At 34.6% G+C, this 16,462-nt stretch overlaps 2 protein-coding genes across 4 annotated transcripts; both read left to right on the forward strand.

Annotated features, from left to right (window-relative positions):
• Positions 1-2,055: 2,055 nt before the first annotated feature.
• LOC145612435 (cytochrome P450 77A4-like) lies at positions 2,056-4,350 on the forward strand. The gene is made up of 2 exons (XM_081667806.1): positions 2,056-3,063; positions 3,814-4,350. The coding sequence occupies exons 1-2, from the start codon at positions 2,056-2,058 to the stop codon at positions 4,348-4,350; spliced, it is 1,545 nt and encodes a 514-aa protein (XP_081523932.1).
• A 6,742-nt stretch (positions 4,351-11,092) lies between these two features.
• On the forward strand, positions 11,093-15,163 carry LOC145611316 (N6-mAMP deaminase-like). Of its 3 annotated transcripts, none has more exons than XM_081666639.1 (12): positions 11,093-11,263; positions 11,429-11,499; positions 11,586-11,677; positions 12,322-12,381; positions 12,473-12,706; positions 12,880-12,956; positions 13,055-13,124; positions 13,233-13,346; positions 14,058-14,124; positions 14,240-14,344; positions 14,453-14,602; positions 14,735-15,163. In XM_081666639.1, exons 1-11 carry the CDS (start codon positions 11,178-11,180, stop codon positions 14,581-14,583), a joined length of 1,107 nt encoding a protein of 368 aa, XP_081522765.1. In that variant the 5' UTR covers positions 11,093-11,177; the 3' UTR covers positions 14,584-14,602; positions 14,735-15,163. The 3 variants fall into 3 exon arrangements, with proteins under 3 accessions (XP_081522765.1, XP_081522764.1, XP_081522762.1); XM_081666638.1 differs by having other exon boundaries at positions 14,731-15,161; XM_081666636.1 differs by lacking the exon at positions 14,735-15,163 and having other exon boundaries at positions 14,453-14,729.
• The last annotated feature ends 1,299 nt before the right edge of the window (positions 15,164-16,462 follow it).

The raw sequence follows: 16,462 nt of genomic DNA on the forward strand, positions 1-16,462 counted from the left end.
TAGAGCAAGTTTGGGTGAATCATTGTCCCCCGGAAGTTGCTCCATATGTACTCTCGGATACTTTGTCCACTGATTAATGATTACACCGTATGGTTCTCCTAAAAAAAAAAAGGTAAAGATGGGCATTGTGCCGTGTCGTGCCGTTGCGGGGTGGGCTCGTGCAGTGTCGGCTTGGCGCGGGCTGGGCCATGCTATGCCAAGTTTTGGCACACCCCACGGCACGGCCAACGTGCCTGGCGGGCTGTGCCGCGCCGAGCTGCGGGTCACCACGGTTTATTTATTTATTTTTATAAAAAAATACATATATTATAAAATATCGATATATATTATAAAAATAACGTGCTGGCGGGCCGTGCCGACGATTGTGCCCATGCCGTGTCGTGCCAATTTTTAACATTTGTGTCGGGCCCGTACCGCTCGCGTGCTGACACGGCCCGTGCCCATCTTTACAAGTAGGTGGTGCATTCAAGGGCTTTTTTTTCTCATTTGATATACACTTGGTAGCGATGCACTTTACATCCAAGTGTATATAAATTTTTTAGAACACTTATTTGATAGATTCGGAAAATCCATCCCTATTTTAATCCTTTTAATATAAGGGTATATCCGGTGAGCCCATACAATTCAACGGGTTGAAAAATCCTACCAAGCCCTTAATTTTAGGTTTTCTTCAAACCATGGTAGGTTAGTCGGTTTTAATATAGCTCCAAAGATGCTTGTATTATTTTTAAAGTATGTGTTATTATCTCTCCTTTTTTTGGGTGTTTCTCTTGGTTCACTATTTGGGCTAATTCCGATTCGGGCTCGATTATAGGTGGTTAGGTTTTACCGCCCTTTCAATTATTATTGTGGGGATCGAACATGCAGTCATTCTTATCAAGTGCAATTTCAATCACCACTACACCAACAACCAATTGGTTAGTTTCTCTTTATTAATGGTCTATGATTAAAAAATCAAATATGCCATCTCATCAAATTAAAGGTTAGAAATTAAGCTACTCTATTATAATTTATTGAGAATGAGGCAAAACTTTTACTCTTAGTACAAACTATGAGATGGATAGATTTATACATACATGTAAATAGAAGTGTCAAAACCTAACCAAACTGACCCGACTCGAAACTAACTCGAAAGAAAACCCAATTCAGATTTCGACTCGTCTAGACACTTTAATTTATCATAACTTAGTTTGAAATAGACCCGAATGGATCACACCTAACCTGGCCCTAATACACAAATTGACAGCTTTATATGTAAATATCCAATAGACAATCTACAATCAGAATTAGACAATTAAAAAATCATTGTACAGTTGAAGTTTTTTTTTTTTGACAACATCATTGTCCAAGCTGAATTCCATAATTTTAGCAACTTTTTGTATCTATTACCCAACGGGTAACTTAAAATTTTCAAGGTCTTAAAAAGGTTGTTTTGCCAAATGCATAAGATAACTCCACAATTTATTGCAACTCTGTGTTTTGGCAGTGATCATTTCCATAAAAATAATGTTGCCAACCTCTTAAATTAAATTATAAAACAACTATTGTACTTTCATGGACTTTAATTTGGTTAATCTTTCAAGTTTCAATAATGTTTCTACTCCCTTGTCTAGACTCTAAGACTTTGATTCCGATTACATTTGGCAAAGTTAATGAAGTAGTGATCATCTAATTAATTATAGAATTACATGATGATGAATTGAAACTATAATTGCCTATAAATTGGGAATAAATTAAGGAAAGATCTCGTAAAAAACATTAATTATACAAAATCAATCACTTTCAAGTTTTTTGTTTCATGTTTATATATATGTACCTTCCTAGTCATGTCAATTGTCCTAGAGAACAAAGTTAGTAATAACAGTAAATACATATACAACTCACAACTGGTCAAAACTCAAAAGTATTCAATTCTCTTAATTAAATGGTTGGTAGATGCAAATTTATGTATACTCTCACACAATAATAGCTCTATATATTAAACCCTCCTTATTCAACTTTAACATACTACATACACTATCATATTGTCATTGTCAAATTTTCCACTCTAAAAACATGGAACTCTTAGACATACTCTTATTCCTTCTAGTAATAATCTTTCTCCCTTTATGGTGGCGACGAATGTCATCCACCATCGGTAAGAGCCCAAGGAATAACCTTCCCCCGGGCCCACCAGGGTGGCCTATCGTTGGAAACCTCTTTCAAGTCATCCTCCAACGTAGGCCTTTCATGTACGTGGTCCGAGACCTACGAAAGGAGTACGGGCCCATCTTCACGATGCAAATGGGCCAACGAACCTTGATCATCCTCACGGATGCAAACCTAATCCATGAAGCCCTCGTTCAGCGGGGCGCACTCTTTGCGAGCCGCCCCGCAGAGTCCCCCACCCGCTTGGTCTTTAGCCTCGGGAAATGCGCCATCAACTCGGCGGAGTATGGCCCGCTATGGCGGGCCCTACGCAAGAACTTTGCCACCGAGGTGGTGGGCTCGGCCCGGGTGAAGCAATGCGGGTGGGTTAGGAAGTGGGCCATGGAGAACCACATGGGCCGGATCAAAGAGGAGGCCCAAGAAAAGGGCTACGTAGAGGTTATGAGCCAATGTAGGCTAACAATATGTAGCATAATAATCTGCCTTTGCTTTGGAGCCAAGTTATCTGAAGAGTTGATAAAAAACATTGAAAGTGTTCTTAAGGAAGTTATGCTTATGACTTTACCGAAGCTTCCAGACTTTCTGCCCGTTCTGACCCCGTTGGTTGCCCGGGGGCAGTTGAGGCGGGCGAAGGCGCTAAGGAAGAAGCAAATGGAGATCCTCGGCCCGCTAGTCCAGGCCCGAAAGGGTTTTGTCGAGAGCGGTGGGAACCCTAAGAGTAGCTCTTTCGACATGGCGAGCCCGGTTGGTGCGGCCTATGTGGATTCTCTCTTAAGCCTTGATCCACCGGGAAGGCCCGGCGGGCTTGGGGAGGAAGAGCTGGTGACGTTGTGCTCGGAGGTGATCAATGCCGGAACCGACACTAGTGCCACCGTCATCGAATGGGCCCTCCTACACCTTGTGTTGGACCAGAAGGTAAGAGATCTTATAATCATTATTGCTTTAAACCTACCTAGTACTAATATGAAGTACAAGTTGTTTTAATGATGATAAAATGGTTTCAAATTATTAATTATCAGTATTAGTTCGTTTATTTTTAAGATAATATTTTGCATTGTCCGTTCAACCTTGACAAAAGTTTACTACATATAGTATGTAATTCAAATTATTTTAAACAATATTGTACAACTTTGGCTTAAAGTAAATTTTGTCACTATTAAATCTAAGTGTACGGAATAAATCATATTTAACTTCTATAGTTTTATAATGCAAATGAAGTATCTCACTAATCATATGTACATTATTTTACTATACGGAGTAGTATTAATAATGTTAATTTATTGATAGATCATTATCTAAGTTAACATTCCGTACTAAATCCTTAGCTAGATTGCATATTATATTATTATTAAGATACCTAGGCGAGTACGAGTACTTCGTTTTATTTTTTTTTATTTTTTATTTTTTGGTGTTAGAGAGCCACAAGGGCGGGGTGAGAATCGATCCCAATATCTCCTGAAATCGGGAGGGAGCTCTAACCACTTGAGCTATCCCTCACTCTCAGGACGAGTACTTAGTTAATTAAGATAAATGTTGGTAGAATACTAGAATGTTAAATAGTTTATTTCATTGATTGTGTACTTGCTACTTGTTGAATTTATTTCAATTGTCAGCTCCTAAAAGAATTACTACTGTTAATGATACATATTCCACTTATATTTACAGGTTCAACAGAAATTGTACGAAGAAATTATAGATGTGATAGGACATAATGGAGTTGTTTCTGAGGATGATCTCGAGAAGATGGTGTACCTCAACGCCTTCATCAAGGAGACATTGCGGCGACACCCACCAAGCCATTTTCTCCTCTCTCATGCCGCGAGAGAGGACGCCGTCCTAGGCGGCTACACCATACCAAAAGATGCAAATCTTGAGATTTACACGGCGTGGGTGACCCAAGACCCGGCCCTATGGCCCGACCCGGAAGCTTTTCGGCCCGAGAGGTTCATGCCCGGAGGAGAGGGGTGTGAAGTGGATTGGACAGGTAACCGGGGGGTCCGGATGCTGCCCTTTGGGGCGGGCAGGCGGATCTGCCCGGCTTGGAGTTTGGGTACGTTGCATGTGGGTCTCATGCTTGCTAGGATGGTGCATGCTTTTCGTTGGGTTCCTAATCCAGGTAGCCCGCCCGACCCGACCGAAACATTTGCTTTTACTATGGTGATGAAGAACCCCCTCAAGGCTGTTATTTTTCCTAGGTGTTGATAAAAATGGAGATCAGGAACTACAATGAATATTAAGGGCGGGTTAATATATATATGACAATTATTTAAATTGGTTTAAGTATGTACTATATTAATTAATGTGCGGGAGCATATATTTCCAACTATAATAGGATAAATTTATATAAGTATATTTAATTTAGGTGGTGTATGTAGCTTATGAAATTGATCAAGTACGATAATACATAATCCTAGAATGCTGATGCATCATGCATGTTTGATAATATATACTTCGTATGTAATTGGTTTTCTTCTCAATTTATAAGTAAATTGTCTTCGATCTGTTGTGAGGTGAATATATATATATCCTTTTAATACGAATTACTAGTTATTTATTGCCTCAAAAAAAAAAAAAAAAAAAAAAAAAAAAAAAAAAAAAAGAAAAAAAAAAAAAAAAAGAAAAAGTAGAAAAGAAAGTACTAGTTATTGATCATCATATCATTCTACGAGCAAGCTAGATTTCGCAAAGTCAAAATATATGAATCTTGCAAGCATGAAATGAATTGTTGGATCAAATCAAACTAGGAGGCTCATTAGGAACATTGTTGGAGTATACAGTTGGATAATTGGATTATAACCTTAATTGAGCTTATTAGTCTTAATACATAGCAGAATTAGTTAAGGGCTAATGTAGTTTAATTTGTTATGGGTTGATCCTAGTCAACATAGTTTGGTAGGATTAGTATAAATACATCCTTGTAAATTTACAAGTAGTACTGCAGCATTATATTCATTACCTAAACCATTTTCATGGCTCCGTACTGTTAAAGGATCAACTCAACCAAAAGCTTAAGCTTATGGTTAGGCCCCGAATATATTTTATACTCTATCAAAGCTGATGATTGAGGTTCAGATATATGTTTCTTACTTTATCACGTACCACTTCTCCCCACCATAAACGCCCAATTTAAGAGACATAGGTTATATTTCCCGCACATTCTTTATTAACCCGTACGTACTTCTCCCTCACTTTTTTAGTGGATGGTTTCGTCTCAATAACCATTTTCCTTACCTTTATTCGTTCTTGCTCTATGAGTATAGAGAAAATTAAGCTTACTGTAAAATATAAGGTAAGAGACTCTACATTTAGAAATTACATCCAAATATGGAAGTACCTAAGATATACAATACGCAAAGGATATATAAATATAAGTTGAGAAAGTCAACTCTCAAGCTTTACTACTCCCTCGCTCCGTCCCTAAATTACATTCCTACTTCTTTCGATAATGATGTTCCAAATATTTCAACGTATCATGTACAGTACTACGTAGTACGTTCGTATGCAAATACTCAGGCGGTGGCACGTTATAACATAAACCTTAATGTCTTAATGGACTGTCTTCAATTATGTAATGCCAGTGAAGGCATTAAATTTTTCCATATATGCCTCATTAATATTTCTTGATTTTTAGAACAGATTAGATCTATAGTAATAAGAGTCTAGAAACAGTTGATATATTTTTCTCTTGAGCCCCATACTCTTTTTAATTTAAATTATTTAGTTGTACTACGTATATTCATATAATAACAGCATGATATAATTACTCTATATGTAATACGGGTATTTTATTGTAAAGTTCATTTATCATAACATATGCACGCAATACATATACATACTTATCCAGTTATCCTATACAATTATTATTTTATGATCAAGTACTCGTATTATTATTTTTGAAATATCCTCATGTGTTGTCGTACCCTTAGGTGTTAACTTGTTAAGAAGAACTTGAATTATTGGACGTAGCGGCATTAAAGGGGCTAGATCGACTTGACTACTTGACTTCTAATTGAATATAACAGTAAAGTAAAAGTAACTATCGAGAATAGAGAGAAATAAATAGTACTCCGCCTAAAATAAGTTACTGTGTATGTTCCGTATGTTTCACAATAAGTGATCATGTGACATTTCAATTCCTATATATATATGTACTTTTCAATTTGCTCATGAAAATGCTCAGTCAATTTATTACCCAAAATCACCTTTAATTAATTTCTTGATTTCATCTCATGTCAATTTTCCTCTTAATTAGCTATGTGCTCATTCACTCTCAGGTATAAATATTCCTTGCTTGTACAAAGTACAGAATATTTTATTTTTAGATCTCAACATTCATGTGACAATAAAAAAGAACCTTAACATAAGTTTCACTTGTACTAATCTTATGCATGCCATCTTAAATAATTGGCAATAATAGATGAGTGAAAGCTCATTTTTTAAGCATCCAAAAAAACCCGAAAACTAAAAACTAAAAAAACAATAGCAAGTTAGCCTCACAATATTGAAGAATAGTTTCCTAAGTCCTAACTACATATTGATAAATAAATTTAATCAGTTATGAATATGCAAGTACATCGAACTAGTTTGCTTATCAATTCATCATAATATTTTTAAGTACAATGATATTAATTCTCCTAGTACAAAATTTACAGCTCAACTTATCTACATATAGCTAGACTATTACTAACTTACCATATATAATCTAGGTGCTCAGAATCAAAGTCACAGAGCATTTACTATAGGATGTCAATAGTGCCATTTTACTCCTATAGAAGCATACATATAGACCATATAAACCAAAGTAAAAATGTAGTTTAATTTTGCAGCCTTTTATTGCATTCAATTATAGCAATAGGGTTTATTTCACCAAAAGGGTTATTGAGTCAGTTAAATAAATGGTTTGATGTATGGTGATAACTTGTTACAATGCTTAGAGTCATGACTAGACAATTTATTGTACAACAATTACATCATATTACGTATAAAATATATTGGTAAAACTTTTGTATACACCCGGTTTTCAGTAATTTACTGAACATCGGGTGCACTTTTGTCATATTTAGTGTCACTTTTGTCAAATTTAGTGTCACTTTTGTCAAATTTATCAGTGAAACATAAATAACTCTTATATATGTCGAGTAACTTTTGTGCGTTTTAGTATAACTTTTGCGTATTTTATTGTCACTTTTTAACGGTTATTCAGTAATTTACTGAACATCCGTTTTAATTATTTAAAAGTTTGGTGCGACACCGTCAATTCACTAAAAAAAAAAGCTAAAAAAAAAAGGTTGTGGTGAGTGAATCACTAACAATCAATCTTCTCAAAAAAAAAAAAAAAAAAAAAAAAAAAAAAAAAAAAAAAAAAAGAAAGAATGAAGGTACTAACAATCAATTTTCACTCGACTTGTTATGAATGAAATGTTTTGTTGAATATCAAGAGATTTAGGGGTGTTTTCCCTCAAAAAAAAAAAAAAAAAAAAAAAAAGAGATTTAAGGGTGTAGACGACTAAACGTGAAAGTTGCATATGGGACTATGGCGTATAAAATCCGATTTACATTAGTGTACTATACTACTATATTAAAAGTGACCCATAATTTTGACAAGTTCAAACATTAAAGGAGGTTATTCATATAGTTACTCATATACGGTATATGATTATATGAGATTTTATTGTTGCTAATCTGTAGTGACTCAACTAAATACAAGTAATAGAAAAAAATTACAAGTATGTATAGTTTAGTTCTACTTAATAATCACGAACCTTCCATTATCCTTGAACGTGTTTACATGTACCAAGTTTTCTTAACTCACGTGTGGATTATTCACTTAACAAATTCTATACGAAGTACTCCATATACAATAGATATCAATACTCATTTAAGGGAAAACTAAAAGGCTGTAGTTATGGACTCATAGTACATCGTATTGAATTTTATTAGGAGCAAATAATGCAAGTATGGAGTGAGAATTGGTCAAGATTCGAGATGTCAATGTCACAGATTGTAGGCAGTATAAAGGTTTCGCATTTGGTGTACAAGCCTCTTAATTTCTTCTCGGAAATTCAAACTTATATATGTTAAATACAGGCTTGGGCCACACCTGTAAATCAAGAAAGAGAGTTCATTTCACAAGTCCAAATGAGGTTTCATCTCAAAACCGTATAGCAATAGGAGAAGTAACCCCTTAGCCGTATAAAGTGTTTGACTCTCTCTTTTTCAACCAATGTGAGACACTTACATGTGGTGATACTTGGGAGGTTTATTTTTCAACAATATACAATTATATACAAGTATAAACATAAATAAATTCTTATATATACCGGTATGTGAGTATGTCATTTATACTACATGTAACACTTGGCAAAATTCGTCTTATATTTTGATATCTTTATTTACTCGTAACTGTACTACTCGTACTACGTATAATTACATGTTGTGAGTTGTGACACGATGCTGCATTATGGAGAAAGATTGACTATGTTTTCGGTAACTCAGATCAGGGTGCTCAGTACCCAGGCCAGGCCAGGAGGAGTTAGTATACAATCTTGACAACTAAGTTTTTTGGTTGGATATTCAATAAGGAATGGGCAATGTTGTTGAGGTAGCCGCCCCCTCGAAAATCAATGGCCTATGTTTTTGTTAGGGATTTAAGTTCCCGACCCCTTGAAAATCAGAGCTGTGTGAAATTGCAGTACAATTAATATTAACTCGTATTGAGAAGACTCCTTGAAGATTCTGTTTAGGTGGAGCCGTGGAGGTTACAAGCTCGAGTTATACCAATTACATTTTATTGAGAGTAAGAGGGTTTCCTTACCCGCCTCTTTTCTCGAGTGTTGACCTGCAGAACTGGACTGATGTAATATGTGAGGTGAGCGGTGTTTGTTTAGAATGGTTTCATCTTACCTTAAAAAAAATTATGAAGAATATATCGGTTTAAAATATTTTTATTCCGTTTATAAAAAGTATATTCTATTTAAACTTGACCGAAGATGACAAATCAACATATATAAATTACTTAAAAGAGGAATCCTTAAATACGAATATACGATCTCACTTGACAATACAACCTTAAAAGCAAGATCAATCAATATTAGCTACAAATTGACGTCTTTGACACCAAAGACGGCAAAGAGGCAAAGTCGCAAAGAGCTTTAATCAGGATTAGTAGTTTACTAGCTTCACTTTGTGCCTTTGAGAAACTTGCTTCTATAGTGGTACGGGCCTTTGTCTTGGCTTCTTCTTGGCCCAAGCATGATGAATGGTCAAAGTGGACACACTGGACCTATCACAAATACAATGAAAGACACAACTCACACACTACAAATCCAAGTTTGAATATCGGGTAGTCATGTATTGAGCTCAATCCGAACTCACTTGATTAAATTTGTCTCCAATCGATTTGAACTGAAATCTACCTGAACGAGTCTTACACAAAAACAACTTTACCTAAATTGATTGATGTAAATGAAATCATTTTCACTACATAGACCGGTTGTACTTTATAAACTGCCCAAGTTACATTAATTATGTTTAATACGGAGTACTCCATAAAAATAATTTTAAATTAGTATTCTTTTTCGACAAGGTGAATAAATTAAAATAAGTTGCACAGTTTGTGTGCGGCTAGTCACACTATGTGGTCGCTTGTAAAAGAACGATCACATACTTCCTCTGTTTTTTTATACTTGCTAAACGAATGAATTAAGCTATGAAATTTAACCGTAGCAACTTATCCATTTCTTCTTATAGGTGGTAAAATTTTGTAAATTAATTTATCCGTTTACCTAGTCTAATATCTTCCTTAAAATACGTGACGAAAGGGTGTGTTGCAACTAAATAAAAACGGAGGAAGTATATAACACTAACTGAGTAATCCTTGTAGCACTAACCGAATAACGTTATACTCCCTCCTTTTTTTATATACTTGTTTCACTTTCCATTTTAGACCATTTTTAAATACTTGATCCATTTTTTTAAAAAAAAATATTTTAAAATATTCAATTAATTTCTCTCACCTAGTGGACCTTACATAAATCATACGAAGTACGGAGTATTTATTAATTTCATATTCACTCTCCTCCAATTATCCCCACTACTTTTACTTTTTACAATTTTTTATTTAACCAACAACCCCGTTATCTCCATATTTTATTACTATCTCCAATTTATCCTAAAACTCCGTGCATGGATAAATGAATCAAATATTTAAAAACGAAGGGAGTAAAACTAATGAAGTAAATCCCATGATGGTTGGACATACCATGTGACCAGTTACCCATAAAAATGTGTGTAACTTAAAAACATAAATATTAGAAAGTTATCTTTTTTTTTTCTTTTTCTTTTTTTTTGGGTGCAAGGGAGGGGCAAGCCCCATAATAGAAAGTTATCTAATTTGTTTTCTCTTTTTGTGTTTTTTTCATGTGAAAAGAGCTGGAAATACCGTTGCCATTTAATTGTGAGATGGGATACTAACGGTAACTCAAAACGTGTTCATAACTCTTTACCCCAAAGCTTACTCCGTAATAACTTTGACAGAGGGTGGATGTGCAATTGTGCATGTATTTGAATGGAGTCCCTTGACCCTATTTGAACATGAAAAAAGGAGAATTTTCCTATAAAATTAAATTTTTACCTATGTAAATTACTTGTATTTTTATCAAATAACCCCATTAAAATTTATTAGTTATAAATGTATTTTGTTCCCGTTAACCAAAAAAAAAAAAAAAAAAAAAAAAAAAAAAAAAAAAAAAAAAGAATCTATATCCGCCATTAGACAGAGCTTGATTTAACATAATTTTTGACAAAATTGTCCACAAATAAAAAAAAAAAAAAAAATTTAAAAAAAATCTCAAGTAATAGAATTAAATTTTTTTTTTTTTGGTAAAATAAAAAATGTTTAGGTCAAAACATCCAATTTCGTGACTCCAAAGATCATTGGCCCTCGTCGGATAAACTGAATTTATCTGTAGAAACAGTCCCACTTCAAACAGGGCTGCTTGAATTCTGCAATAATCCGTAAATCATTCAAGATGGAAAATATGGATTGGTGGGTCTCCATGCCTAAAGTCGAGCTCCATGCCCATCTCAATGGTTCTGTCCGAAATTCCACTCTACTGTATAATTCTCTCAGCCCTCTTTTTAATTTCATTTTCATCTTCATTAATCAAATTTTTATTAATTTTTGTAGCATAATTCTTATACCCAGTTCTAATTTCCTGCATTTTTATCTTCTGGCATTTGAATTGTGTGAAATTCTGACCATATATGAGTTGAATTACAGAGAACTTGCTAAAGACTTGGGTGAAAAGGGAATAATTGTCTTTTCTGAAGTTGAGCATGTTATTCTCAAAAGTATGTATGGTTGTTTTTGTTAAAGATAGTTTTAAATTGCCAAAAAATTTTGTGGGTTTGTAAGTTGTTATGATTGTGTTATGCAGATGATAGATCTTTGACTGAAGTGTTCAAGCTGTTTGATTTGATTCACATTCTTACCACTGATCATGCTACTGTCACCAGAATCACCAAAGAAGTATGATGGATTTTCCTTTATCTTGGTGTAATTTTGGTTCTTTTTCCACTTCGATTTTGTTGAATTAGCTATAATTCATGCCCCATGGTAGTTTGATCACTTTGATAGTTTGATGTTAAGTGAAAATAATAAAATATGACAGGAATGACTCCAAGTTGGCTCAACCTTCCAAAATTTAATTTCAACATTGGATTATCCCAATTCCCAAAGAATCCCTAGGTTTAGTGTCCTTTTCGTGAAACGATCTCTACCATGATGTAGGTAGAAATTTGATTAGGGATTTCTTCAACATTAGCCAAAGTTGACTTGGATGAAGGGAGACATGAAGGAAATGGGTTTGCAAGAACATGTAGCAAAAAATAGACGCGAATGTGGGAGGTTAGATTCTTGGTTCATGTTACCAACCCTATCATGTTGGTAAAAAAGCTGTAGTTTTTGTTTTTGTTTTTTTTTTTTTTTGGTTGTTGTAGTAGCCTAAGTTAAATTTAACAAGAGAGGTGATTAGGAAGATTGATTATTCCAACTTTATTATGTTAGGGGAGGGTCTTCAAATGTGGAAGTTTAGTAGAATTACTTGTAGTTGGGATCACATTAGGAAGACTGCGCAAACTTGTCTGTTCTTATAGTTAATATTGCTTTTGTAGGTTGTTGAAGATTTTGCTGCTGAGAATGTTGTCTATTTGGAATTGAGAACTACCCCTAAGGTATTAAAGTCGGGTTTTTGGCTAAAATTGTAATTCATCCAATATGAATATTTGAGTTAATTGAAACTAAATCAGGAGTAATTTGATGCAGAGGAATGATTCTAGAGGAATGTCCAAACGTTCTTACATGGAAGCTGTGATTGAGGGTTTAAGAAGAGTTGATGTCATCGACATTGATTTTGCTTCTACTGAAGTTGGATTGGAGGAAAAAGGGAAGTCAGGTCAAATGTATGATGACTGTGTTGGCATTTCTAGGACAAAGATGTATGTTAGACTTCTCCTCAGCATTGATCGCCGTGAGACACTTGCAGCTGCGATGGATACTGTACGTATCTTGCTTTTTCTAATGTATAATGAGGCTCAGGTTTTTTTTTCCTGGTTTCCTGAGCAAAGAAATTGAAAAGTTCATTCTGTTTTGTCCTTTTTTATGGGACACTAGTAAAATCCTCTCATTGTTTAAATTTACTCATGGAACCTCAACCTGCAAAGATTATGTAGGTTAAGCTAGCATTGGAAATGAAAGATCTCGGAGTGGTAGGTATTGATCTATCTGGGAATCCTAAAGTGGGAGAATGGTATATGCTAAAAGATTTTTCCATATAGTTACACAATCAATGTGCTTCAGTCCATTTGAAAGTGTAATGCATCGGGGCATGTTTCGATTTTGTTGTAGGGTGACATTTTTGCCAGCTTTGAGATTTGCCAGAGAACAAGGTCTTCGTGTAACTCTGCATTGTGGAGAGGTATATGTTGGAATTATGCCATATGTCCTTAGTGCAAGTACCTTTCATTTTCTTCATTTTAATTAATTTGGAATGCTCTGATTTGTCTGTAAACCTAGTGTTGTCTAGGTCCCTAATCAGGAGGAAATACATGCAATGCTGGACTTTCTTCCTGAGAGGATTGGTCATGCTTGCTGCTTGGAAGAGGATGCATGGAGAAAATTAAAAATTTCCAAGATCCCGGTTTGTGCCCTTATACGATTATAAAGTTAACATAGTCACTGTCCCTAAATAGTTAATAATTTATGCCAAGTGCCTTATTTTAAAATCTTTGTGAAACCGAGCTATGAATCCATGTCATTATCTAAGGATGGTGCCTTTGTAGTTATAACATATTCGTACATCACTCTTGTCCTTGGAGGCTCAAGTGCTATGTAACCTAACCTCATGGTCAGGGGAGTCATATGTGGTGTGTGCCTTTGGCCTAGGCTCACTCATCACCCCAGATATCGACTCTTGCAAGTTGCAACAATCTTGGGCTGGTTAGTTTTTTTATGTTTCAGGCTGTCTATGCCTCTGTGAGTCTGTGTAGTATCATCCCCTCCTAATGTTTGATGCTCAGTCCTTTTTCTGTTTATCGTTAAGTAAAATGCCACCATACTACCCCCTCTGTCAGGAATTAGCTGTGGCATTGTCTTGACTAGTGATCAAGGATTTACATGATCTCACAAAATGCTCTTCATAATGGTTGTTTTTTTTTTTTTTTTTTTTTTTTTTTGCTCTCCCCACCATTTAAGTAGTGGTGTCTTATGACTTCCAATCTTAACCCATTGAATATTCCAGAAGGAGGGTGCATGCTAGATATACTCTGGCTTTTCTCTGTTTCTTTATGCCTATTAATGAGGTAAATGGGCAAAACTGGATTGTTGCTAAGCATGATTTTCAAATTTGCAGGTTGAAATATGTTTGACATCTAACATCCGAACTAATACAATTTCCTCCATTGATGTTCATCATTTTGGTTCGGTTCCTTTCTAGTTAAATTCTCAAGTTAAATCTAATGGAATTAGTCTACACTCTACTACTTCAGTGAGCATAAGCTCTTTGAGAACATGATACATTTGTTTGTTTGACAGCTGATTTATACAATACAAAACATCCACTTATTCTATGCACTGATGACACCGGGGTGTTCTCTACTAGTTTATCTAAAGAATACGCCATTGCTGCTACTGCTTTTGGTAGGGTTTCTTTTCTTAGTGTACAAGCACACTAAACCTAGGAGTATATTCAACTAAACTGATTATTGCTGCTTGTTTCAATTATCTTATCTCTTTTATCTGTGAAAGGTCTTGGGAAGAAGGAAATGTTCCAGCTAGCAAGGACCGCGGTTGAATATTCATTTGTCGAGGAACAAGTTGCAAGTAAATTGAAAGATTTGTTTGATCTGGTAGATAAGAGTTTAGCTTACAATGATTGATGTGTTGCAACTACATTAGGTATGGCTTACCGGTCTTTTCCCAAAATCTATGTTCTTATTTTTTTAATGTACTAGCTTCGACCTCAACAGTGAAGCAGATTTATCAGGATTGAAACAAACAGCCTTAAGTGGTTATCTTAATCCCAGGCAGGTTTTCAAGGACACCAAACTAGCAAGTAGCAACAATGGCTAGCAATTGTGCAATTGCATTTGGCATTTCTTACAAGTTGTTTGATTTACAACTCTACATCTATTTGCCTTATTGTTGACATAACTTTCGCGCCATACAAACTAATTAATCTAACAAAGCTGACCGAACATAAGTGAACATACTAAAGGAGCACTATTTGTAGGAATCATAGGAGAGGTTATGCTGTGTATTAATGGTTGTGTTGTGTATTAATGGTAACGTGTTTACATGTATGGAGTATTTTGTAAGGATTGGTGGTACCGAGAGGGAATAAATTGTCACATTTTTGAAGTATGAGTTCAGATGTTCTACTTCAAATGTTCAATCATTTATCTTATATACATAGTAGTATAGAGTATAACTTAGCTTACATTGCATATAATGCTGTTCTCAAAATGTACAAGAATTGTTGACTTTGATCTGCTCATGTACGAAGGATATCATTATTAAAGATGGTTTATTGCATCTTTTTAAGCTGGAAACTTGATGATTAATTTGTCTTTTAATGAACTTGTAGAATGTTCAACTAAACTAAAAGGAACTAAAATTAAGGCATCTTGATTTGGTGGTTGTTTGGATTGACCCTTGCATTAATTTTTGAGTGGTTGACTAGCTGATAATTTGGTATAAAGTACTCCATCTAATGGGTTAGGTCAATCGTTTAATGGAAATATGCCATAAATAATGCCATTCCACTTTCTAATTATCTTTTGGAAGGGAGATTGAGTTAGTTGGATTAGTATTTTGACTTTTAGGTGGCACAACGCAGGCGAATAGAATACACTTTGTGAGATCTTTTCTTAAGGCCTTAAAGCGTGCCTTCGTCTTTCCTATATATAAAAAAAAAAAATACCTTTGAAGGTCTCTTAAGAAGTCTTATTACTTCGGATCTAATAAACTTGCATAAAAATGACAAATTCAAAGATTGTAATAAGGTGATATTATAGACTATCGAACTTTATTTTAGATGTTTTAATCAAGTCATTTTTTGTTCAATGATATTTATTGATTTTAAAAAAATAATCATTGGCCTATAAAAATATTTATTAAAGCAAAAGTTTTCAAATCCAAGTAGATGTCTAAAATGATGTGGTGGAACTTATTTTATATGCCAATATTAACACTTTACACCAATGGCATTTTTTTTTAAGAAGCATGAAAATTGTCAACAGTCAATAAGAAGCCTTTAGAATTTCTAATTATACAACCTCAAATTACTTAAAAACTATTTTAATTAAACAAAATTATAACTTGAAAATGCTGAGGGTAAGCTTTGATCCAACACTTTTTAATACTTTACATGCTAAACTTACTTGGCGAACATTTCTTAGAATCTCGCTAGCTAGCGCCACAAAGGCACAAAATATTAGAACCTAATATTTAACCTAACGCGTCAATTAGTATAATTAATACTCTCTTTGTTCCTAAATTAAAAGTCTTTTTGTCTTTATTATGTGAGTAATAAATACTAAAGACTAATACTCCCTCCGTCTCCGAAAGAGCGACTCATTTGGGTTGATTACGCGGGTATTAAGAAAGTTAAATAAAAAGAAGTAAAAGTATATTGAAAATATAAATTTACATGGGGTTTGTAAAAAAAAAAAATAAAGAGAAAAAGTAATAAAATTACATGGAAAAGCAAATTTTTATATGGGGAAGCTAATTTTGCACAAATATTGTTGTAAATAA

This window comes from Chenopodium album, chromosome 24, assembly GCF_948465745.1.
Source record: "Chenopodium album chromosome 24, dcCheAlbu1.1, whole genome shotgun sequence".
Lineage (NCBI taxonomy): Eukaryota > Viridiplantae > Streptophyta > Magnoliopsida > Caryophyllales > Amaranthaceae > Chenopodium > Chenopodium album.

Coding starts and splice junctions, on each gene's coding strand:
- LOC145612435 (XM_081667806.1), top strand. CDS start 2,056: ATGGAACTCTTAGACATACTCTTATTCCTTCTAGTAATAATCTTTCTC. Junction 3,064..3,813: donor ACCTTGTGTTGGACCAGAAG/GTAAGAGATCTT, acceptor TTATATTTACAG/GTTCAACAGAAATTGTACGA.
- LOC145611316 (XM_081666639.1), top strand. CDS start 11,178: ATGGAAAATATGGATTGGTGGGTCTCCATGCCTAAAGTCGAGCTCCAT. Junction 13,125..13,232: donor TAACTCTGCATTGTGGAGAG/GTATATGTTGGA, acceptor AGTGTTGTCTAG/GTCCCTAATCAGGAGGAAAT. Junction 14,125..14,239: donor CATTGATGTTCATCATTTTG/GTTCGGTTCCTT, acceptor TTTGTTTGACAG/CTGATTTATACAATACAAAA.